General features: G+C 31.1%; 1 protein-coding gene across 1 annotated transcript in view; it reads left to right on the forward strand.

The window, feature by feature from the left end:
- The window catches only part of LOC139702414 (cadherin-18-like), a 216,222-nt gene that overhangs the window by 167,118 nt on the left and 22,682 nt on the right, over nt 1-26,422 (forward strand). Inside the window, 3 exon segments of the mRNA XM_071603505.1 lie at nt 12,200-12,386; nt 17,680-17,803; nt 23,528-23,645. Coding sequence (XP_071459606.1) covers nt 12,200-12,386; nt 17,680-17,803; nt 23,528-23,645 — 429 coding nt within the window.

Below are 26,422 nucleotides of genomic sequence, written 5' to 3' on the forward strand. Positions count from 1 at the left end.
CAGATATAAAATGAGTTGAGAATATATATATATATATATATATATATATATATATATATATATATATCCTCAATCTAATAAGCAATTGGCATAATTACATAGCTATATGTGTGTATATATTTATACAATTATGTAACTACACATGGAGATATATGTGTTATACTTACTGATTCAATACTAAAATATGCACACTTAAACTCTGCATTAATTTGTTAAATACCCAAAGTTGGGTATTTAGGCAATAAAAATTAATTTTCTCACAGTTCTGGAGGCTACAAGTGCAAAATCAAGGTGTTCATAGGCTTCTTTTCTCCTGACACCCTTTCTCTGTGGTTTGCAGAATGGTCACCTACTTTTTATGTCCAAACAAGGTTTTGACTTTTGATGTCTCTATGAACTAATTTCTTCTTCTCATATGGACAGGAGTCATATTACATTAAGGAATATCCTAATGACCTTATTTAAATTTAATAACTCTTTAAAGACCTGTCTCTAAATATAGTCACTTTGTGAAGTGATTAGGATGAGAGTGTCAATACATGAATTTCAGGAAGATGACATTGTGTCCTAAAGTGGAAATATATATATATATATATATATATATATATATATATATATATATATATATATAGTGTTTGACTAGGTATCAGAATGTATGTATGTGCTTACTGAAATTGCCATCTCTTTGTTTTATTTGTGTTAACTCTCTTGAAAACTGGATAACAGTAGTCTGAGGTAATTTTGGCAATAGTAAAAATGTTGATGAGGCTACACTCCAAAAGTATTCATGAAAAAATATATTTTATATTTTATTCTTTGGTTTACTTTCTTCCAAAAGAGCAGAAAATAAAAATACTGTGGATGTGCTGAATATTGTACAACACAGGATCTATGAACTATGACTCTTGTGAAACTTATTTAAATATGTTTATTTTTGAAATAATGCATTGATCATTTTATATTATAGAACTTCATCACAGGTATTAATGCCAACACTGTGCACCATTAGTCAAAGATTGCTAAATGTACTTTCAACAATATTCTTCAAAATTCACCCAACTATTCATATCTACAAAAATGTAAATTCTTGCAAAATTACAGAAGAACAAATATCATGTGTTATTGTTTTAAAGATGGCTACTTATTTATGGAATGGTTGGCTTCAATTGCCAGATTTTTTTTCTACTTTTCTTGGTTCTGGGTATTGGGCTTCAAACCTCAAACATGCTGAGGTTGTGCTCTACTGCTGAGCTACACTCTCCAGCCATCAATTGTCAGAATTTTTGAAGCTAATGTTATACGGTTTTTTTGTTCATGATTGGCACTAAGATTTCCTTTTTAGAGTTTGCACTTTTCTCAGAGTTAATGTTCATCCTGATATGTTTGTCATTTAAAAATATCTTTTAAACACCCACTAACCATAGGGATATTAAGATTAAAGTGTGACACACATGAAGTTACTATTTTGAGGAATGCAAAGGTCAATGTACAAACTACGTTTATCTTTAACACCAACAATAATAAAATATTTAAACACTCAATGAAACTAGACTTCGTAAAAAATTCACTGTCTTATAGTATAATGATAGCATTAATCTCATAAAGGTGGGTTTCTTACAAATTATTTGTTAATAAATTTAATATTTATATTCTGGTGACCTCTTTTATGAAACACATATTTTTTAGTTCATCTCTGTTCAATATTATTGCTCTGATTTTCCCATTTATTCTCTTTATCAAACATAATTATTTTTCAGCATTTTAAGGAAAATTTTGGCAAGTAGAACTGTACATGTGAAAAATGTACAACTTAATGATTTTGTATACATATACCTTGTGAAATGATCACAACAATCAATTTAGTTAGCATTTCCTTTTTCTCACATAGTTACTGTCTGTGTGTGGAGGTGGTAAGAACACATAAAATTTACTCTCAATAAATTTCAAGCATAAAATACACTATTATCAACTATGGTCACTGTGCCATATATTAGATTTCTATTGTTTATTCTTCTTCCATAAGTGAGAATTTCTAAATTTGGGGCAACTTCGCCTCATTTCCCTCACTAACCCAGACACTGTGAAACACCATTCTTATCTTATCTGAACATTGTTGATTTTGAGTATATTGGATTACAAATACAAGGGATATCATATAATGTTTGTTTGGGGGGGGACTGAGTTAATTTACTTAATATCCTTAATGTACATTTGTGTATATACATATATTTGTACAAAATGATATTATTTACTCAAAAGAGATATTTGCATTACTGTGTTCCTTGCAGAATTTTTCCCAATAACCGTGATAGGAAAGCAATCTATTATTGTTGGGTAATGGGTAAATGGGAAAAATTACTAGATTTCTTGCACTAGAATGTCAGTTTGAAAATTTTTGTCTAAAATATCTTCCGGTTATCAGTTATTTTCTATTTTTCTTTTTGAGAATAGCAACATCTTCTGAAATTATTCTTTTGAGTTGCAACACATTTAGTGCATCACTATTATACCTAATGGTGGGATTCACTGTGACATATTCATAAATGCACAGAATACATTAGCTCTTTTTCATTCTTCAAAACTTTCCCTTTTCTTCCTCTCCTTCATACCCAGATGCTATTCCTTCACTGATCTTTCTTCTACTTATTTGTTTTTAAAATCAGTTCCCTATAATTATACATAGGAACTGCTTGTGATATATTCATACTCTTTGTGATATATTCATACATATTGTAATTACATCAAATTCCTCACTTCCTCCCTTTTCTCTCTCCTCCTTCCTCCCCAGTGATATCCTTTCACTATTCTACTGGTTTCCATTTTATTTTCATGTGATTTCTTTTTCCTTCTTCTTTTCTTTCTAGCTTCTACATATAAGGAGGGAAATTTGACCTTTGATTTTCTAAGTCTAGATTAGTTCACTGTGCATGAATCCCTAGTTTCATCCTCTTCCTGTAAATAACATAATTTCATGGCTGAATAGAACTCCATTGTGTGTGTGTGTGTGTGTATGTGTGTGTGTTTATCACATTTTCTTCATCCATTCTTCTGTTGATGGACCTAGGCTGGTTCTTTATAGAACTTATGTTTGCTATTCTGTATTGCACTGTGGTGAACATTGGAAGTTATGTGCTATTATAATTAATAGCTAATTTTAATTATTTTTGATAAATTATTGAGGAATAGAATAGCTGTGTGACTTCATTCTTCCTTTTTAAAGTAATCTCCCTACCTATTTTCATAGTAAGAGAACAATGTATAATTATTTCTTTCTCAACACCTCCTCGTCAGCATTTATTATTATTTATATTATTGATGATTGCCATTCTAACTGGGGTGAGATGAAATGTCAGTGCAGTTTTGATTTGCATTTCCATGATTTCTAAGGATGTTGAACATTATCTTCATATATTTGTTGGCCAAGTTCATTTTCAATGTATTCATTAAGCTATTTATTAACTTAATTATCTAATTTTGGTGTTGTTTATGAATTCTGTATATAAACTGGATATAAATCCCCTGTCAGAGGAGTATCTGGCAAAGCTTTTCTTCCTACTTTTTGCTCTCTTTTTCTCATGCTTCTGTAACTTTTGTTGTGGAGAAGCTTTTTAATTTATCCCATTTACTGATTATTTGGCTTTATTTTTGAGTTTTAGGGACCTCACTAAGTAAGTCAATTCCTACACTTGTGTGTTGGAGTGTTGACCCTATTTTTTATTTAATAGAACTTGCAAAATTTCTTGTCTAATTCTCCAGTCTTTGATCACTTTGAGTTGACTTTTATACAGGGCATTTGTAGGAATATAATTTCATTCTTCAAATATATTATTCAGTTTTTCCAGAACCATTTGTTAAAATTCTGTCTTTTCTCCTAAATGTGCTATGGCACCTTTATCCAGAATCAGATGATTCCAGCCATAAGGGTTTATTCTCTGTGTCTTCTATTCCAGTCTTTGTGTCGGTTTTTTATTCCAACATCATGCTGATTTTGTTATGATAGCTCTGTAGTATAATTTGAGGTCAGGTATTGTGATCCTTCCTGCTTTATTATTTTTGCTCAGAATAGCTATCCTGGGCCTTTTGTTCTTCCATGTGGATCTTAGAACTGTTTCTTCAAGTTCTGTGAATAATTCCATAGGTATGTTGAAAGGATTACATTGAACACATAGATCATCATAATAAAATTTATTTAAGAATATGCATTCTGCCTGCCCAAGAACATGAGATGTCTTTGTATCTTCTAATAGCTTTTTCAACTTCTTTCTTCACTGTCCTATAGTTTTCATTGTAGATATATTTCATCCAAGTTCCACTTGTTCCCAGGTATTGAATTTATTTAATTTTCTTCAAAGCTATTTTTAATGGAATTGTTTCCCTGTTTTATTTTTCAGTGAATTTATTATTGGTGGATAGAAAAAGTATTTATTTTTGTAAATTGTTTTTATATCCCTCTACTTTGTTGAATTTATCAACTCTAAAGGTCTTCACTTCTGAGGAGTTTTAGGTATCTTCTATATACAGAATTATATTATTTTCAAATAGAGATTATTTGACTTTTTTTCTATTTGCATTCCTCCAATATTCTTCTATTTTCTCATTATTTTGGATGAAATTTTAACAACTCTTCTAAATAGAGGTGATGAAAGAGGACTTCCTTGTCTCATTCACAACACTTTTTAAAGATAATTATCCTTTGGGCCTTTATATGCTCTTTTGTTTATTTTCAGTTTTTTTTTTTTTGTTGTTGTTGTTGTCGTTTAGTTTTTGAATACAGTTCATATCATAAATAAGCAGGGTCTAAAAGTTAAATATCCAAATTAGGTTATTCAGTTTTCTTTGTTCCATTAATTATGAATTTTAAATAACTTATTGTTTTTCCTTTTTCAATGGTATAATTTTTAAATTTCCTAATTTATTGTCAATTTAATTTTTAAAAAGATATCATATTTTAGATGCCCACTATTAAAATATTATAGCAGGAATTCAGGACATATTAGATTTGAATATTTGTTTGGTAGCCATACATTTTTAGATTACAATTGGAATCACAGATACAATCTCTCTTCCTACATTTTTTTATAGAATGGAAGTAGAGACCTAAATTATTGAAGATACTATTTTTCAAGAACAAAGTGAATAAAATTTGAATTGAAACTGAAATTCACCTGTTAGAAATAGGATTGTAGAACCAGGGAAGGACTAAGTTCTGAAAGTCCAGGTAGGGCTTCACTTGTCAATATTGTCTAGATAAATCCTGTTGCATGTGCACGAGAAAGTAAGTAAAGTAATATTAATTGAAATCAACCTAATTTGGTAACATAAGAACGGATAAATTATGGCAAATTATCATAATCAAATATACTATTAAAATTAATACATTAGCTTCGGTTGTGACTCAGTGGTAGAGTATTTACCATGGCATGTATGAGGTACTGGGTTTGATTCGCATCACCACAAAATAAATAAATAAATAAATAAATAAATATTTTGTGTCCATCTACAACTAACACAATATTTTTAAAAATAATTCATTAAAATACATATTATCTTAGATATATCCCAAATTACCATGAAGAGTAAAATAAACAATATGGAAAAATACACGATAAATATAAATCTAAAACATACAAACTATTTCATTCCAATATATTTTTTATAAGCATGTGTAAATTTATATTTATTTATTTATTTATGTGTTGCCTAGGATCTAATCCAGTGCCTCATGCTTGCAAGGCAAGCACTCTATTACTGAGTCACAATCCCAGCCCAAAAGCATGCGTAAATTAATATTTAAAATATTTTCAAAACACTCGTTCTTTGGGAAAATGAACTGAGAATTTGCCCATGGCAATAGATCATTTGCAATGTCCTTTGTGCCATATTTTTAAAAAATAATATCCGAAGCAGATACATGAATATAGAAGTTTCATAATATTAATGCATATATTATTATACTTTTTTTTTCTTAATTTGGAAATGTACCAAAGTGAAAGTTATAAGAAGGGAAATTTTCAAGAATAAAGATGTAATGCAATCATGTTTGTTTCGAGTTTTTATTTTTAATTTTCTTAATCATTACACAAAGGATAAGAGGATAACAAGAATTAAAAAGAGTCTGCTGAACTTCTCAAATCATTTGCAACTATAACAGGGCTGTGTATAATTTGATTACTGTGGAATCACAAATTATTCTTAATTTCATCACTTGAAACAGATGGAAATTATTATATAACAATTTCTTTTGGTCAGAAATATACCTATGGTTTACCTTTGGTTCAGGTTTATGAGTTTCCAATGTAAATGTTAGCAGGTACTTAGGTTTTATCCAACCTTGGTTGAAGTGGAGCTCATTTCTGTTTCCAACTTACTAACATGATTTTTGGAAAGCATCAGTCAATTGCTAGAAGGGTCCCTCCAAAAAGCCACATCAAAATAGGGCAGCAGGCTTCCCCAAGAAAGATATCCAAGGTAGAGTAAGAGAGAGGATACCCATGAGACAAGCCACAAAATTACTGTAACCAAAGATGGAATTGATATACTTAGTTCATTGAAAGTGAGTCACTCTGTCCAGCATTCAACAGGAAGGAATTACTCATGGTCATGAATAACAGGATGGAGAGAAAATCAGAGGGCCTCTTTACAGGATGCCTAGTAAATTGGATACATGATTTAAAATTTATGAATGTTCAACTCTATGGAAATTGTATAAAATACTGACCTGAATATAGTTTATTTTCTATAATAGATTATAGTTAATGGAGAATATTTGATATATCCAATTCTTAAAAAAATATCTTCTTCCTGGTACATGAATCATATTGTAGGATTTAGCCTAAATGCTTTCTGGGCCATCAATTTTGTATTACTTATTTGAACTCTTTTCACAAACAACTTTATAAAACTAACTTGATTTATAATGCCACCACTATAACAATTCTGTGGTATGTTCATTTGTTCCTGTTTTCTAAGACTTCTTTTGTTTGCAAGTGTCAATACCCTATATTAACTAGCTGACTATTTGTGAGGAGGTTTAAGGAATTATGTAAAATTCTGGTTTCATTGGACCTTAGAATTTTTGGCATGCAAGGACTTATCTCACTCTGTCCTCTCTAAAACAATAAATTTCAGAAGATCTGTACTACTGTACTTTGTAATAATATATCTATACTATCTTTTCAACAAATATTGACCTATTTTACAGGTGTTTTTTAGGCATCTCTTGATATTTTTAAGGCCAGTGTAAATCAATATGACAATTCTTTGGAACAGACTGTCCTTAAATTTGATTATTCAACATGAAGATTGGAAACAGTCATTGAAAAACAACTTCTTCCAATATACCGTAGCTTTTATAGCAAAGAGTGAGAAGTTCTTTTTAGTCCCAGTTCAAACAGTTCTGTGGATATGTGCTCTTTGAATAAGCTACCTACACTGCAGCAGTCAAATAGGAGAAGACAGAATGCAGTAAAAGGTTGAATCGCATGTGTTAGTTAACCGTATCATTAAGGGTTGTACTTTTGTCAATATGCTATGTTCTGATAAAACCATATGATTAATGTCAAGGTATCATATAGTTCATGTATTTATGAAATTATATATTTGTTGGGAGTGCTAAATTCAAAACTAATATATACTTTTCTTACTTGACATTAAGATTAATTTTGTCACCAAGTACCTTCAATACTAAATAAAAAGAGATAAAATATTTGTTAAATGTTTAATAAGCATATTCACACAAGAGTTAAACCTTAATATGTAAATATTTGCATTTTAAAACATGCAATTTTATCTTTAGAAGCAAAGAAGTCTTTGAATCCATGATCACAAAGTGTTTTTGTACTTGTTTGTCTCTAAATTTCCTTAATCTGTGTTTTGCAATTTTCAGTGCAAAAGTCTTGCTTCCTTACTTAGTTAAGCTTATTACTAAGTACTTCTCTCTTTTCAGTACCATTTATTTTAGTTAGAATTTAGAATGCCAACCAAAGTCTCATGTGTTGAAGATTTAGTAATAATGAAACAATGTTCAGAAATGGCAATTATGGGAAATGATGGAATCATGAGGAGATGGTGGAAACTACAGGGACAGGGGGCAGTTGTACCAAATGACTCATGGGTTGAAAGTTTGTTCCCCAGTGTAGCAATGGTCAGAGTTGTAGTGTTTGGGAAGTAATTGGATCTTGAGAACTCTGGCCTTATCAGTTGGTTGTTAATAATTTGAACATATTATTGGGAGGTTGGAGGGCATGATCAAAATCAACAGGGCATGATTTTGAAGGGCATATCTTTTCCCCAGCCTCTCCCTCCTTCTTTGTACTCAGTTTCCCAGGCTGCCAGGAGAGGAACACCCTTCTGCCATGTTGTTCTGCTTTACCTCAGACCCAAAACAATGGAGTCTACTGATATTTGCCTATAACCTCTGAAACAATGAACCAAAATAAATCTTTCCTCCTTTAAATTGTTTTCTGTGTGGAATATTTTTAATCATACTGGTTAATCTATACCACCATCCCTAGTTCTTTATTTTATTCTTTTTAAGCTATATATGATAGTAGAGTAAGGTTTGACATATTTATGCAAACATGGAACATGTCTTATTTAGATTCTCAGTCTTATGGTTATATATGATGTGAAGATTCATCATGGTGTATTCACATATGTACATAGGAATGTTTATCATGGCTATAAAAAGCTAACATACTGAAAATAAGATTATTTTCCTAATCTTCATTGTTTTGAAGAAATACAATTAATTTTCTGTATTTGTATCCTGGTATTTTACTTAATTTTTCGTTCAAACAGATGTTGTTCATTTTGTGGAGAATTCTGGGTTTTCTATATATAACGTCATGGCATTTACAAACATTGACTTCTATTCAGATTTGGATGTCTTTTATTTCTTTTACTTGCCTAATGGCTTTAGCTAAAGTTACATTGAGGAGGTAATTATGTTGAAGAGAAAAGGTGAAAGTAGACATCTTTGTGTTGTTCCCTTCTTAGTAGAAAAACTTTCCACAAATATGATGCTATCTGTGGATTATAATAAAATGTCCATATGACATATCTTCTCTACAGACTCAGTAAAATATCTATCAAAATAAAATGACATTTTTACATAAATAGAAAGCAACAATTGTAAAATCGAATCAAAACCACAAAAGACCCTAAATAGTCAGAACATCTTTAAAAAGGAGAGCAAAGCTAGATATATTTCACTTCCTGATTTCAAACTATATTGCAAAACACTGCTAATTAAATAGTATGGTTTTCACATAGAAAACATAGACCAAAGGAACATAGTCATGATCTTAGAAATAGAGCCCCATGTATGTGGCCAATTAATCTTTATCAAGGAGAAACAAAAGACAAAATTGTGAAAAATACCATCTCTTCACAAATGATTCTGGAAAAAAATGAACATCTGCATCCAAAAGAGTAAAATCAGACTCTTACCATATCCATACATAAATAAACAGTCATATTTAGATTTGAAACTGTAAATCTCTTAAGAGAAAACACAGGGGGGAATCTTGGTATTAGTTTTGTTAATGACTTCTTGATTATAACACAAAAAATGGATATGACAATACAGATTATAATAATAAAAATAGGTAAATGAGGCAATGTCACATTAAAATAGTTTAATTCAGAAAAGGAAACAATAAAAATGAAAATGCAGTCTAGGAATGGGAAAAGTCTTTGTAACCAATATGTCTAATATGACATAATGTTTATTTCCAAAACACATGATGTATGCCTGAAACTCAATAGTAAAGCAACACGTAAGCTTATTAAAAATGGGCAAATGACAGTTCACAATAGCTAAACTACGGAGCCCAATGAGATACCCATTGACAGATGAGTGGATAAAGAAAATGTGCCATATATACACAATGGAATAGTAGTCAGTCATAAGGAATAACTTTCTGACTTTTGCTAGAAAATGGATAGAGGATATAATGCTAAGTGTCATTAGCCAAACCCCAAAAAACAAAAAAGCGAATAGAAGGTAATCCACAATAGTGGAGTGGCGGGGGTTGGGGGGATAGAAGTTCAGAGGATGAGATAAAGGGAATGAGGAAGGGAGAGGGGATAGACATAGGAAAGACAGTGGAAAGAATCTGACATAAGTTTCTTATGTACATATATGAATATAGGTCAGTGAATCTCAAGTTTGTATACATCCATAAGACTGGAGTCCTAATTAGAATAAGATATATTCCTTGTTTCTATAATTGTATCAAAAGGGACCCTACTGTCATGTATAACTTTAAAGAACCAATAAAAATGGGCAAATATCTTCAACATTTTTTCAAAGATTACATATAAATAGACAAACTGGATATAAAATGATGCTCAAGGTCACAATCACCAGGGAAGTGCACATCTAATCAACAATAGGATATCAGCTCACATTTGTTAGAATGGCTAAATTAAAAAAAAAAAGTTCTGGTGAAGATGTGTAGAAATTAGAACTCCTTTATACCCTGATGGTAGTAATGCAGAATGGTGCTGTCAACCCAGATTATAGGAGGGAGGTTCTTCAAAAATAGAACTATTATATGATACAGCACACCAACTTTGGGCATTTATCCAAAGGAATTTAAAATAGATTCTCAAAGATATTATCACCCCCATGTCCATTAAGGCACTATTCACAAAAGCCAAAATGTAGAAATAATATATAAGTCAACAGACAGACTAGTGAATAGAGTTAATAGAAAAATAACATTCATACACATAATGAAATATTATTCAGGTTTTAACCACAGGAAATCCTGCAATTTGTGACAGTATGAATAAACATGAAAGATGCTAGGGGAAGTGATATAAGCTAGTCAAGTAAGCACAAATATTCCATGATTACAATTAAATGAGCCTTCTAAAATAGGCTCATCTGACCAAAGAACAGTGTTGTGATTGTCATTCAACGCAGGGGGGAAATGGGCAGTTATTAATCAAGGCTTATAACTTCTAGAGATCTGCAGTTTAATATTGTGCTTTAAAAATGCTGTATTTCACACTTTAAATTTTGTTTAGGCTGAATTTCATGTTAGATGTTCTTAACATAATTTTAAAAAAGAAAACTGCATATATTAATTAGATGTAACTTAATTTTACTATCAGGCCATATCCAATGAATGATTTTCAGACAAAAATTATTTTCATTGAAGAAATACGTTTATCAGTCTACAGTCTAATGTTATCCTTCTATACTGCTGAAATAATGTTAATTTATTCTTGGATGAAATACTTTATCAAATTGCATTTGAATTCAAACTTTGTTATTTATGTTATTCTTTTGGATTTGCAACCCAGTGCTTTTATGAATACATTTTTAACTTATCAGTAGGAATTTTTTAAAAAATATGATCACTAAACTTTTATAATTGTTCATAAATGGTTTTGACAAAAGTCCTAGTCAATATTTATTATTAGAAAAATCCTTAACAAATTCTTGATATTGATTATTATCAGAAAACTTTATAGAAATTAATAGATTTACTATTTCTGACTACAGAAGATAAACTTTTAAAACTATTAATACTTTATAAATACTACCTTATATGGCCAAAGTATGTACTTTCTCATTCTTCAACTTGATCATCAATTTAATTTTAATTTTAATAGATATTATATTTGTGACTATTATAAAGTTATGTCAAATAATTTCAAGAAGTTGATGAGGAATATATGGTAAACAAACATATAAATGCATAATTATCTTTGTCATGGCTTATGTATTGCACTAAATGGTTATACACTTATAATATTACTTTTCTTCTCTTCTTGATTTTTCTGTTTAATTCTCACATTCCTAAACTTTTATATTTGAACTTTACATGCTATATGAGGGGAGAAATAAATTGGAATTGCACTAATAGCTTACTAAATTGATTTTTGTTCAATATGAAACTGGAAACTTAACTACTCTATTTTTCTGTCACTTAAAGAGGACAGCAAATAAGATATTGTATGTTAAGGTATACAGGTTCTTTTCATGTAAATTGTTTTCCATATATCTTAAAGTTCATATAAACCTAGTATTTAATTACTAATTAGTAAACTAATATTTTAAATTCTGAAAATGATTTGTTTATTTCCTAGTTTAACATTTATTTGAATGCAAAATTTAAATTTTATAATCTTTTCTTATAAGATGACTTTATGAACATTATTTTTAATATGAAATATTTTCCAGAGCACTATCAACTATATGTTCCTGAATCAGCTCAAGTTGGCTCAGCTGTTGGGAAAATCAAGGCAAATGATGCTGATACTGGCTCCAATGCTGACATGACCTACTCCATTGTGAATGGTGACGGTGCTGGGGTATTCTCCATCTCCACTGACAAAGACACCAGAGAAGGAATCCTCTCCTTAAAGAAGTAAAATAACATACATGTCGTGATTCACACAAATCACTAATCTTTCAAAGAATGGAAATTTGCTAGAGGTATGAATAAGCCATGTATTTTCTCTTTGTAATATTACTACATTTTAATTATGGAAGTGTCAGAAGATTTGGATCCTCTCTCAGAAAGCATACTTTGATAAAACGAGAAGTCTGATGCAGAGTATACCTGGACCGTGTCTCTCCTTACCTTTGCTGTGTTTCTCATTGCTCAAGTCTACCTGAATTGTCCCAGTGATACCAATCAAAAAATAAGTATAATTCATTTCAACTAAATATAAAGGGTTAAAAATGTCCTCAAAATAAAGCCATGATGATTCTGTAATAACAAAAATGGGCAGCTTCCATAGCATTCATGTATCAGTTAAAAAAAAAAAAAAAAAAAAAAACGTAACTGTAAATAATCTTAGAAGTAAAACTAAGAATTTATCAAAATATTTGAGTGAAATACATAAATAATATAAACACTTGTAGAAATCTTATTTTAAAAATGATACCTCGTTCTGATCTTAAAAATTCAGATGTAATTTCAAGGACAATAATAACTTTTATTTTCTGAATCAACTAATATGTGTGATAGGACAGGAAAAGGAGTGTGCTAACTTACATGCCACACAGAATACTTAGTATGAAATTTGGAGATACAAACCCACTGGATTACTTTAAAACTTAATATTTTTATTAATGCTGTTAATGTTCAATAGAAAACTACTTGAAAACTTGAATGGCAAAATCCATACCTGAATGATATTTAGCTTTTAAATGTCTTTGGCATTCAATTGTGAGATCCTTTCCCCATCAATGTTTAGCTTTTCCAGTGTCTACCAGGTTTTGGTGCCTTTTATTTTTTCCACCATTTATCTTTTACTTTTGACATATAGAATATTTGCCTTTATTCTGTTTCTTCTCCTCTATCTCATTCGATTTCCAAATACTGTAAATTCTTGATATATAACTATTTGTCCTTCTGTTTGTTTTCTCTTATTAATTTTTTTCCAAAATGCCACATAAATTAATGAGAAGATCTCTAACTCATCTATTTTTTTGTTTTCAAATAATACATATTTGTGTAAAATATTTTAGAACTTTCAGATAAAAGCTTTATCATGAATGCTAGCTCTGTTAACACCATTCCTCATAAAGAGGATTTTCTGATTAATACAAAACTACTGTTTGCTAACACCCATTAAAGACACAGCCTTCTGCTTGATTTTCATGGAGTCATGAAGTCCGTGTCAGTGAAACCATTAACTTTATCCTCCAGTCTTATTTTGTTTCTAAGAATCTGGCATTTAGAACAAAACTACTACTTTTTGCTTTTAAGAGTACATAAGTCTCTTCTCTTTATAACCTAAACAGTGGAATATACACAATTTGAAGAAAAAAATTTCAAGTGTATTTCCTATTGCCTTGTGTTCCTCTCTTCATGTATAGTCAGATCTTATTTTTGCAATATAGGAAAATTGAGATCCCTAGTTTGTGTGTGTGTGTTTCTGTCTGTCTGTCTGTCTCTCCTCTCTCTCTCTTTTCCTCTCTCTCCCTCTTAATTTTCTTCAGTAGGGCTGCAATATTCAGCATTTTAATAAGTACTTCAAGTGATGCTATTGTAGAATGTGTTCGAACACCAGTTGATAAATTGGTATCATAAAGTTATTTGTATTGTGTTAAATCTTTTCAATACTTCTCCTAGTAATTATATTGTTATATTGACTTAAGATTGAACCTTGACTAGTGGTGGAAAAAGAATAAGAAGCAAGATTATGGAAAGAAAAAGAAGGAAAACATACCACCTCCTATGGGAAGCTTTGCAGTAAATGACAGGGAGAGGTTTTGAAGGCTGTAGATGGATTTGGTGGGACAAAGATTTTAATATTAAGAAGAGAGACTGAAAACAGACAACAGTGATGCCAACAGGAGAATAATTGATTTAAAAGGATGCCCTGGTGATAGAGGGCATCCTTTTAAATCAATTATTTACATCAAGTTTTCAAGTAGTTTTCTATTGAACATTAACAACATTAATAAAAATAGTAAATAGTAAATGGAATCTTGATCACAGGTAGATGAAAACAGCTCATTTATGACAGTTTCTTTCCTACGCTGAGACAAGTGAGGGACAGGAAGAAGACGGCAATGGATACAGGGAAGTTTGGATGATATAGCTGGAGAATGTGGAGGGTTTTCTTGTCTTGTAAGTCCTATTACCTTATAAAATAGGAAATAACATGCAATTATAGAAACTGAGCAGGGTGGTGAATAGTTTCTCTATATTCAAGATCTGAAGTACATGTAAACATTGGGGCATTGTAAAAAGTGGGAATATCTTCCCACATGCAGAGGAACGATCAATCTAATGGCTGCCAGATAAAAAAATGAAATTGAAACTATGCACATGTGTGCACATGTGTTTAATTAACATGCTTCATTCCCTTTTGCACCCACTCAAAATGAATATTTTCAAGAAGAAATGTTTTCAATTGAGCAATAAGTACTGATGATGTATTAAAAACAACCCCAGTGACTCAGGAGGCTAAGACAGGAGGATTCTAAGTTCTAGGCTACTCTCTGCAGTTCAGCAAGACCCTGTCCAAAATTTAAAAATAGTAATAATAATAATAATAATAATAATAATAATAATAATAACTGGGGATTAATGTAGTTCAGTGGTAAAGAATCCCTTGGTTCAATCTCCAGTGTGAAAAAAAAGAAAAGTAAAGAATCAATGCATTTTACCCTTCAAGAGGGACTGATTCAGATGGCAGGAAAAGGATAAAAATCATCCTTAAAACCTGTTTCTTATTTAATCTCTAAGGCAGCTCAGTTTAGTCAGCAAGGCAGAAAGCTAATCTCCTCGAAGATCAGAACCTGAACTACTCTATAAACCAGCCAGCAGGGGCACCTGCACATCCATGTCCATATCATTCCCTCATCAGAAAATTGCCAAGTGGAATTCTCCGATGCATGACGTGGTACATTGTAAATACACTCTGGTAACTTTCATTCATTGTTTAATGGAGCCTGACTGGGTGGAAGGGTGAAGAAAGATAAGGATGAATGCAAGTTGGTGTGCTCTGTCCTCTGACATCCTCTGTTGCTCCGGATGGACTTCTCTACAACAGTCTCTCTCAGAAACTATTTTTATGGTTCCTGTATCAATTTGCATTCTTTATTGCAGTTGTTCTGAATATTAACTCTTTTATTTCAAGACTCTAATTTACCCTGTCCCTTTTTAGTGAATACCATTTGTACTGCCGCTTTCCTTTCCCTAGGTTATTCAATTGCTCATACAATGCCTATTAATTTAACTCAAAATATTACTGTTGTGATTTATGTCAAGGAAGTACTAAGAGATACAACCTTTACTGTGGAAACAAAAGCAAATCTTGATCTTACCATTTATATCTATGACTTCATCTAATTCTTTGAAACTTCACTTATTTTAAAAATGTACTAGGTGATTCTGAAAAATAGATAAAATAAGGTGAAAGGATGGTCTAAGCTACGTCTGACTCATAATCATTCTACTACCTCAGCATCTCCTTTACTATCTCTCTCATTCTCTATTTAAAAGGGAAGTTTTTTCTCCTGAACTTGAAGTTCTCTGCCCCAGGTTCCACAGTCACTGGGATTACAGTGTGTGCCAGTTGTCTGATTAACATTAATCTTGTTGTGTGTGAAGTGGGGAAGGGACTGGGGGCTGAACCCAGGGCTCCCCTGCTTGCTAGATAGGTTCCCTAACCCTGACTCATATTCCCAGCCCAAAGCACATTTGCTTACACTTTCCATGCCACTCCATTTGGTCCTTTAGTTGGCCTTTCTATTCCATGTCATCAACCACCTGGATGCACAGGAAGAAGAAAATCCCCTCTGTCTGTTGAATCACATATGCTTGCTTTCCTCATGTTTCTGTTAATCTATTTCCCCTTCCTTTTTGGGAAGCAGCAGGTTCCTTTATTCTTCACAGTTCAAGTTAAATACTGTTTGTGTAAGGCATATTTCCAGGTGTATTTCTGTCAGGAATCTCCTTTGAACCCTCTTTTTTGTTTCATGTATCATAGTATGCATTACCATAATTTTTCACTGTACACAAAATGAAATTCCATATCCACAGCAAAGATTCTGCTTCTGATAGAATAAGACATTTTTTCATTAATTCACTCTAAATTACCTGTACTGAAAATGCATTCTTGCCTATAACAGATGTTAAAAATTGCTAAAGCCATGTACTGTGTATTTTTTAAAAGTTATAATATATTGTGTAAAAGACCATTATATCATTTCATTTTACAAATAATTTGAGATTAACCATAAGAATAAACAAATGTTAGAAATATTTTTTTTTAATTTAAATGAAAAATAACTATGGGTAAATGGAAGAAAGATCAATAGAGGAAAGGGAACTAGAGATGGGAGAGGGAATGGGAAGGAGATGTGTTGCAATGTGCATTAAACAAGATATATTCCATGCTTTAATTATGGCAAAATGGATTCTACTGTCATGTATAACTAAAAAGAACCATAAAATTTGAATAATTTCTAAGAGAAAAGCATGAAATATGTTCAACTATACCCATAATAGACTATCCCAAATACCAATTTTTTTTTTGTCTTTCAGATTTTGATTATTGAGATTTTCATTGTTATTTCCTTGTTTGCTTTGAGTTCCAAAAAAGGATCAGGCTCTTCTTTGCTATTGGTTTTAAAAACTGTTGGACTGTGAACAAGGAGCAAAAATCAAGGCATCCTACCCACTGGATGTATAGATTTCTAATTCAAATGCACTGTAAAATAGGAACATTTATTTGAGAATTTACTATTGAAAAAGTTTTTCAGGCTTATTTTTTATATTTTTAAATTCTAACATTTGAAATATTATTCTGTATTATGGTTTGGATGTGAAGTTTTCCCCAAAAGCTCCTGTGTGAGACAATGAATGAAGGTTTAGAGGAGAAATGAGTGGATTATGAGAGCCTTAACTCAGTGAATCCCTGATGGGTAACTGAAGGTGAGTAGGGTGTGGCCAGAGAAGTGTGGGGGGGTACTGGGGGTGTGCCTTCAGGCTACATAATTTGTATCTGGTGAATGGAGTCTCTCTCTCTCTCTCTCCCCGCTTCCTGCCTACTTTCTGAGCAACTTTCCCTCACCACACTCCTCACTTTGAGCCCCAAGAAAGAGACCTGGTTATTTATAGATAGAGACCTTTGAAACTTTAAGGACCAAATAAACTTTTCTCCTCTAAAATTGTTCTTGTACGGTTTTTTGATCAGAGCACCAAAAGTGATGACTAAAACATTCAGCTTATCTAGAGGCTCTGGAGAGAAGAATCCAAATTTCAATGCAGTGGAATTCATCACTGTTTTCCTAATGACTTTTGACAGGAAGTCGTATCAGGCAAATTTTGTTTATGCTATTTCATCTACAGGCATGACTATTGACAATTGTTTTAAAATCATATATTTTTACAATATAATTTAGTGTATTAGCTGTAAATAAATGTCTTGATGAAACATCCTGAAGAATTTGATCTATATATCGATGGCTGTTGGTATGCATTTACATATATGAAGCCATTTAATTTTTTAATATAAAGCACATATATAGAAATGAACATACACATATCCACTGGCATATAATTATACAAACATAATATATAGTATATTAATAAACTTTATATATATATATATATATATATATATATATATATATATATATATATATATAATGTGATATATACTTAAGTTATTTGAATTGAAAGATCTTTGTATTCATTTTCCCATGATTAATTGACAATAAATATGTCAAAATGTTTTCTTATATTTTCTATATTAATGTTAATCTGTATCACGTTGATGGCCTCAGCTATGTGGCATTTCTGAGAGAATTTTATATAGCATAGAAAAGTGCTGTCTTCATCTCCAAAATGAAGACAATTGTCAGAATTTTAGGGCTTCCCTAAACCTAAAATTCTATGAGTTTATGACTAAATAAATTTCAATTTTTTTAAAAAAAATATATAAGTTACATTATTACATGAAAGCCATCATAATTTTGGGAAAGAACTATGCCATAACCTGCTTATCTTAGTTAATACTCACTGAACATGGTGTAGTTATTTCACAAACCATTGTATGAAATTCTTCACTATTCTTATTCTGCATCTTTCGTTGGATATTTATTATTGGTTTTAAGAGAGCTATCACAAGGCTTAGCACCTCTAAATTCTAATATATTTTGATAAAATTTTGCGGTTACTATTTTAGCCACCAATTTTGCCCTTCAAATTTTAGAATGTTCACATGTGAGTATAATTAGATTTTATTTTTTGTATGTGTGCTAGAAATTGAACCCAAGAGGGGCACTTTTTATTTTTATAATTTTTATTTTTATTTTGAGACTAGGTCTTACTAATTTGCTTAGGACCCAATAAGTTGCTGAGGTTGGCCTGGAACTTACGATCGTCCTCCCTCAGGCTCCAGACTTGCTCGATTGTAGGCATACACCACGATCCAGGCTACAATTATGTTCTTTGTATTGTTGCTTTAACAATTATTTTTAACTTTTTACATCAAAATAAAGTTGTACTTTGATGTAAAAAATCATTTTAAAATATTGCTTGTGACAGCTATATTTAAACAAATCATTACCAAGATATGTAGCTTTGTTATTAAAACATTGCAGAAGAAAACGGTCTGGACTTTTCTAATGTTTAATTTTATAGACTTTGAATCCTTCAACCTTATGTTAACAGCATTTTTGGAAGAAATGTGTTTTGACTTCATGTGTTTTGATACAGAGTTGGAATAGGAAAGGGTTTAAACAATGATTTCTGAAATAAGATTTTAAAGTGGGTTTGCATTGCCCAACTGTACAACAAATCTTCTTTCTCTGACAATGGCTTTCAGAGTCACAGATATTTCTATTATGAATGCTGTACATCTAATCCATCACTGTGTTGCCATGGCAAAGAGATTGGCCTTTTATGAAAGTTACCACCACATACAACAGACTTCAGGTCAACTCAGATGACAATGTAAACAGTAAATGATAGTTCTCAGAGTTAATGTGTTTTCCCATTCTGGGAAAAAAAATATTTTAAGTACTTTTCCTGAAGTAATATTAAAAATAATGCCACATGTGCATGAAATTTGAAATCAATTCCTAAAGTAGAGTGTTTCTTTTAGGTGTACCAAATATACCTAAGTGAGAAACCTTAAATAAGACAGTCCTTTCTAATATATGTGTTAAGTTTCATCTGTGCTCTTTTTATTTTTCATTAGAAAGAAGCTCTGAAAATATTACATGAAAATCATTTTATTATATGATAATAACTGCTGCTACTTTACATATAATTTTATCAACTATGTAACTTTGTATGAAAAAATAAGCCAGGTAAATAAAACTTTTATAAAGTATAAATAAGAGATAATTGAACTCACAGAAATTCATATTCTTATTTAATAAATTTATACAGAATCTCTTCAATATTATATTATAAAGCAAACTGATTAATTTAGAAACAATGTTGTATATTCCCTAGAACAGACAGTATAGTACTTAAATTTATAACACTGATTTTTATTTCTAATACAATACTCTCACAGTATAGGATTGTGGAAAATAAATTTTAAAAAACAATCACATTTACTAAGATTATTATCAATTTATTTCCTGCTTATTATTTATCAATCTGAACTATCAATTTGATTTTCCCTCTTTGACTTTGAAAAGTAGACTAAATGTGTGACTCTACATCTGTTATACCATTCTAAATAATCAAATTATTATAATATGTATTAACTAGATCATGAGTATATATTAGGAAATTTTTGGGTGATGTTCAAAGAAATGAAAATCAAATATGAAATTTTAAGGCATTTCAGGTTACAAAGTAATATTACAGAGAGCACAGGTATCACAATGTGCATAAATTACAACTCTGGTAACAGAAGATCCTGGGTCATAGAGAATTGGCAATTATCTAGGTATCTCTCAGAGATATCTCTAAAATCACAAACATGCAAATTTTCCATGTACATTTTCTGTAAAAATTCTGAAATAATAATAACAAAAATCCTGCTTTCTTAATGAAATGAAGAAGACAATTCATAAAACAGAAAAGTTGAATATGATATCTCAGACCAAGAGAATATCTTAGGATTCAGGACAAAAGTAGACCTATCATTTCAGGTTTTTGAAAACATTTTGCAGAAATTTTAAGTAAAAATTTAACTTATATGACCATTCATTCTATAAATGTTAATGATGAATGGGATATTCTAAAGCAAAATGTAGTAACTGAAACATTGTTTCTTATGCTAAACGGACTGGGGATTTTTTTCTCAAGGAGAACAGATCTGTTTTAAGCACACGCCCTATTAGGGTCAGATGTGAATGGTCTATATGTATCTGTATAAGAATGGAAGGATGCTTTGGTAAAGATCACACACACACACACACAAACCCCAATATTAAAAATGAAATATAAATTATATAAGTCTACCATATTGAATAATCTCACATTTGTAAAAACATTAGGAAAACATTTAAATATTTATAAACTAATGGATAGAAAGGGAAACAATACCAAAGACCTAAAAACAGCATACTACAGGGACACAGCCACATCAATGTTTATAGCAGCACAATTCACAATAGCTAGACTGTGGAACCAACCTAGATGACCTTTAATGGATGAATGGATAAAAAAAAATGTGGCATATATACACAATGGAATATTACTCAACACTAAAAAATAACAAGATCATGGCATTTGCAGGGAAATGGATGGCATTAGAGCAGATTATGCTAAGTGAAGTTAGCCAATCCCTAAAAAAACAAATGCTGAATGTCTTCTCCAATATAAGGGAGGTGACTCAAAATGAGGTAGGGAGGAAGAGCCTGAGAAGAAGATTACCTCTAGATAGAGAAGAGAGGTGGGAGGGAAAGGGAGGGAGAAGGGGAATTGCATGGAAGATGGAAGGAGACACTCATTGTTACACAGAATACATGTATGACAACGTGACGAAAAAGAAAAAAATTGTGTCACATTAGATTGGGTAGAGAGAAGTGATGGGAGGGGAGGGGAGAGGAGGGGAAGGAGGGAATGGAAGAACAGCAGAATAAAATAGACATTATTATTGCTGTGGGTATATACGTGACTGCATGACCAATGTGATTCTGCAACCTGTACACTCAGAAAAACGAGAAATTATACCCCATCTGATTCAAATGTATGATATGTCAAGATCATTGTACTGTCATGTGTAACTAATTAAAACAAATTAAAAAAAAAGAAAAGGAAACAATACTACACATGTGATAGCAAGAAACATAAAACAGCTCATTCCCTCTGAATTATTTGTTCTCCATCAATATCTCTGAGATCTATTCTGGGATAAGAAGTGACTTTGCAAATGCATCTTCATGCTATAATGTGTCATAGAGAAAACAGGATGGCAAGTTGCGGAAGCACAATGAATGAGGAGTAGGGCATGGAAGGATGTTTCTTTTTGAAACAAGGGAAAACAGAGAGAAAGCTATGTGTTTCTGCATGTGTATATGTGTATGCTGGTATGTACCACTGTGGGCCATGGGGATGGGTTAAGAGAGTTATGTTTGCTTTAAATAAGTGTATTTATTTAACTCTGAAAACAAATTAGACAAATTGATTTTGTCTTTATTTCAACCATATACTAATTAACTGATGTGCAGAGAATGTAAGTACAGCTCTCAGTTGGCAGGGCACTCTGAACTCTATTTGAAGCTTTTCATGCACTTGAGGAAAATGGTCAGATTGTATCTGATTACCCATCATACATTCTCCTACTCAGAGGCAAAACAAATGGGAAAAGATCTACCTAGAGAGTAGTTGCTCTTTAAATGGAAGAAGAAAGTTCACCACCAACCACATGAAGTCTTCGGCTTCAAAATGTGCAGGAGTGAGTCTTGGGACATGTGGAAGAAGGTGATCCCTTCCACATCTGGAAGCACTTGGTGACTGTCATTTCCTGAGCACAAATGCCTTTTCTGTTTTCCCTCCCCCTATCACTCTTCTGAAGTACTTTTTCATGCCCTCATCTTCTTCTAATTGTCTCAATATGTGGAGAAGATTTGGGTTTCAACAGTGACAATGTTAGGTGAATTATTTCTACTGTAAAATATTTAAATTGGATAAAATATTTTTATAAACATATCACATTTTGCAATTGACATAATACATTTCATAAGCAGAAAATACAAACTTATTGTTTTCTTTTTCCTCTCTTTGTTTTTAATTTGTCTAATGCATGGCAGGAAAAAAAATAAGGAGACACATAAATGTTTAGGATATAAAATTTTAAAGGAGAGAAATATTGTTTTGTTTATTTGCTTGGGTATTTGTTTTTAAAACTACAATGGCCACGGCTACTAGAATTTGCTTTGATCTTGTACCACTAGAAATGATTTATTTATATACTCTAATTTAGTGTTCTCCTTAAGGTGCACTGAATCCAGATTTTAGATTTGTTTTCTCTTGACCACTAAAGAAGAGAAGTTCTTGATAAATCACCAAGGGTTCCGATTTTGCCTCTGCCACTATTTCAGAGATTTGGGACATAGCATGATATTTGTGAGACTCTGGTTGTTCACCAATAAAGTACAGGAATTGGATCAAGATCTCAAAGGCCTTGCAATATATACTTAAAAAAAATTAAGCATCCACTGCTTTTGTAATTACTGACAGAAACCCACATATACTGAGAGACTGTTCTACATCAACACTGGGGTGTTTATTTTTGTGCAAACAATGCTTTACATCTCTCTAAAGAGGCATTCACACAAAACTTTACATATAATTGGCCCCAAGGTATTATGAGTATTAACAAATATTTTAAAGTATCTATACTCTGGTAGAAAAAAATCTGTAAATGAGTATAAATTATAATATTTTTTCCCTCTAAAATCCAATACAATGGAGAACAAAGTAATTGGTGCTTTCATGAGTTTAACTTTAAACAATTGATTTGGAAAAAGAATCTTTAAAAATCCTTGTAACAACTAAAATTATATGGCATAATTAAAACCAAGGGAATAAGCCAAATTAAATTTACTATTTAGTATGCTTCTCTTCTTTAGGTTATTCATACCATCAGTGCCACAGATAAAGATGATTTTGCCAATGGACCAAGGTTTAACTTCTTTCTCGATGAACACCTATTTATCAACCCAAACTTCACCCTTAAGGACAATGAAGGTGAACATAAATATATTTTTTCTGTGTGTTTTTTGCTATGACTTAATATGGAAGATGTCTGATTAGTTTTTCTTTATTCTTATATACCCACAAACAGCTTGAAAATCAGCATTCAGTGTCGAGTTGATGTTAATGTGTTATGATCTGTGAATAGCTTGTATTTAAAATTGAGCCATATGTACAAATAGTTTTCTTTGAATTTATTCAGAAGCATTCCTTTAAACAAGAAATACACAAGTAATATGCTCTTGGGCAAATTTTAAGAGAAATCTAAGCTGACAAAAATGTTTATGCAAGTTGCTACAACTGCTAGGAGGTAAAAATATTTAAATTAGAAAAAATGAAAAATATATTCTAGAGACAGTTATGAATGGAAATGCAATGTTTGAAATCATCTATATTAGCAAAGCTATCAGGAAATATATGCTGGGGAAATTATATTTCCTTTTGTTGTTAGGAACATTTTCCAGAGTATAGGTGGAAATATGCATAATTGTGAGGTGTTATGGAAGTTTTAAAAATCATTTTTGTTTAATATTCTGTATTGAGGGGAGGAAGAAATACCGTAATTTAGTAACTAAGAAGATTCATCATTATTTGGATATTTTATTTGGTGGATTCCTCATAATCTAGACAAACAATAAGCCATTCAGTTTGTGTAGCTTTCTAATTAGCATCAACATTTTCCTCCAAATTAACTTTTATCATGATTTTTTTTCATGCTGGGGATTGAATACAAGGGCACTTAAGCACTGAGCAACATCTCCAGCTTTTTTACTTACATATGTATTTATTTAGTTAGTTAGTTTAAGACATAGTCTTGCTAAGTTGCTTAGGGTCTTTCTAAATGGCTGAGGCTTGTCTCCAACTTGTGATCCTTCTATCTTAGGATCCCCAGTCTCTGGGATTGCAGGCATGCACCATCATACATACTGATCATATTAATCTGGGTACTGTTGAGATTTAATAATTGCCTCAAATTGACATGAAGGAAAATGTTACATAAATTGTGGAATCAACATTTAATTTTCTTTTGGTACACTTCTACAAAAGCATTTTTGCCATTATCCTTGAGTGTCTTTAAATTTTACTAATGAGTATATACTACAGTGTGAATGCAGCCATAGGGTTCATATGAAATACACATCTTCATTGTCTCTCCCATTTTAAGTAGCCTCATGGTCTACTCTGCTTATAAGGATATATATTTGTGTAGAATAAATTGCATTTAACTCATCATTGTAAATTTACTTACATCTGAACATCCTATGCTATAATCCACATATGTTTAGTATATAAACATGTGAATTTTAAAAAAAATTCAGATTTTCCTGCATTCCAAATAAATATATAATTGGAGGTAGCATTTAACTTTCTGCCTTAGTAGACTGAAATCATATTCCTTCAAACTATGCACTCATTGTTGAAAGGATATATGTGTGATTTCTTAAGCAACTATTTTGTTCAAGCAAATGAATGCTTAAACTGGTTAATCTTTTTCAAGTGAGAGGAGCCTGTCGACAGTTGTATAAGGATGTTTTAAAATATTTTAAAAAATATCTTATAGCTTTTGAGGGTTCAATAAATTATAAATAATAAACAATTTACCTTCAGTAGAAAAAAACAGTAATTCTCTTTAAAAATTGTATTAATGCATAGTTTAAAATGTGCTTCAGCAGAATGTCTTGGTTGCACTATAAAAGCTGAACTGCTTAACCTCTTGAGCCTCAGTTGTGACATGGATTATTCATAATTAGAAATACTACTAAGTCACCTTAGAAGAACTAATTGTATATAAATGAATTAGAATAATATAGTTTATTCACAAAGAAGAAAATTATTAATAATAGTGTAAAATATTCAAATTAGAAATCCAATACTCCTGTAACTGGGGTGCTTGAGCATTATATTATATGAATTCATAGACATTCACACGCCCCTAGAACATAAAATTCAGTCCAGAAGAAAAAAAAAAAAAAACTTAAGACCATTATGTTTTTGAGCCTACTGCTTAAATGAAAGTGCATATTCAGAGACACAAAAGAAAGCACACACAGTCCCCAAGCCAGGGCATCTAATCAGAAAGCCATAGTTTAGCAACATATCCAAATACTTTATGGAAAGGATGAGGTAAGAAACACAGATATATCCAAACAGCAGAGAAAGAAATGTATATTGCTGTGTATGATAAAGATGAAGAATTTTAATTTTCAATAGGGAGTTAGATTAAAAAATATATATCAAAAAATAAATTCACTCTAAGTAACAAAGATACTCATAAATGAAAAGCATTTCAATAGAAATATTTAGTGTTCTGAAAATAAAGTAATAATATCTTTATTCAAAGAAAAAGGAATTAGCTGGGCACAACTGTAATCCAAACTACTTGGGAAACTAAGTCACGAGCATTGCTAGTTCCAGGCCAGCCTCAGCAATTTAGCAAGACACCTGTCACAAAAAGTAAAATAAAATAAAAAACGTTGTGGATGTACCTCATTGACATAGAGCCATCAAAACTAACATACAAACAAAAACAAATCAGAAATTCTTTAGATAAAATGAGAACAATTACAGAAGACAAATATATGTATAAATAATTGGAAAATATTTATCAAAATAAGAATGAAGTTTCTAAACGTATTGTAAACTATATAAAACTACATGGAGAAGGATATAGAAATTTATATATATATATATATATAAATTTATGTAAATTTATATATATATAAATTATATATAAATATTTTATATAATTTATATATAAATTATATATAATA

Source organism: Marmota flaviventris, chromosome 17 (assembly GCF_047511675.1).
Source record: "Marmota flaviventris isolate mMarFla1 chromosome 17, mMarFla1.hap1, whole genome shotgun sequence".
NCBI classification, from domain to species: domain Eukaryota; kingdom Metazoa; phylum Chordata; class Mammalia; order Rodentia; family Sciuridae; genus Marmota; species Marmota flaviventris.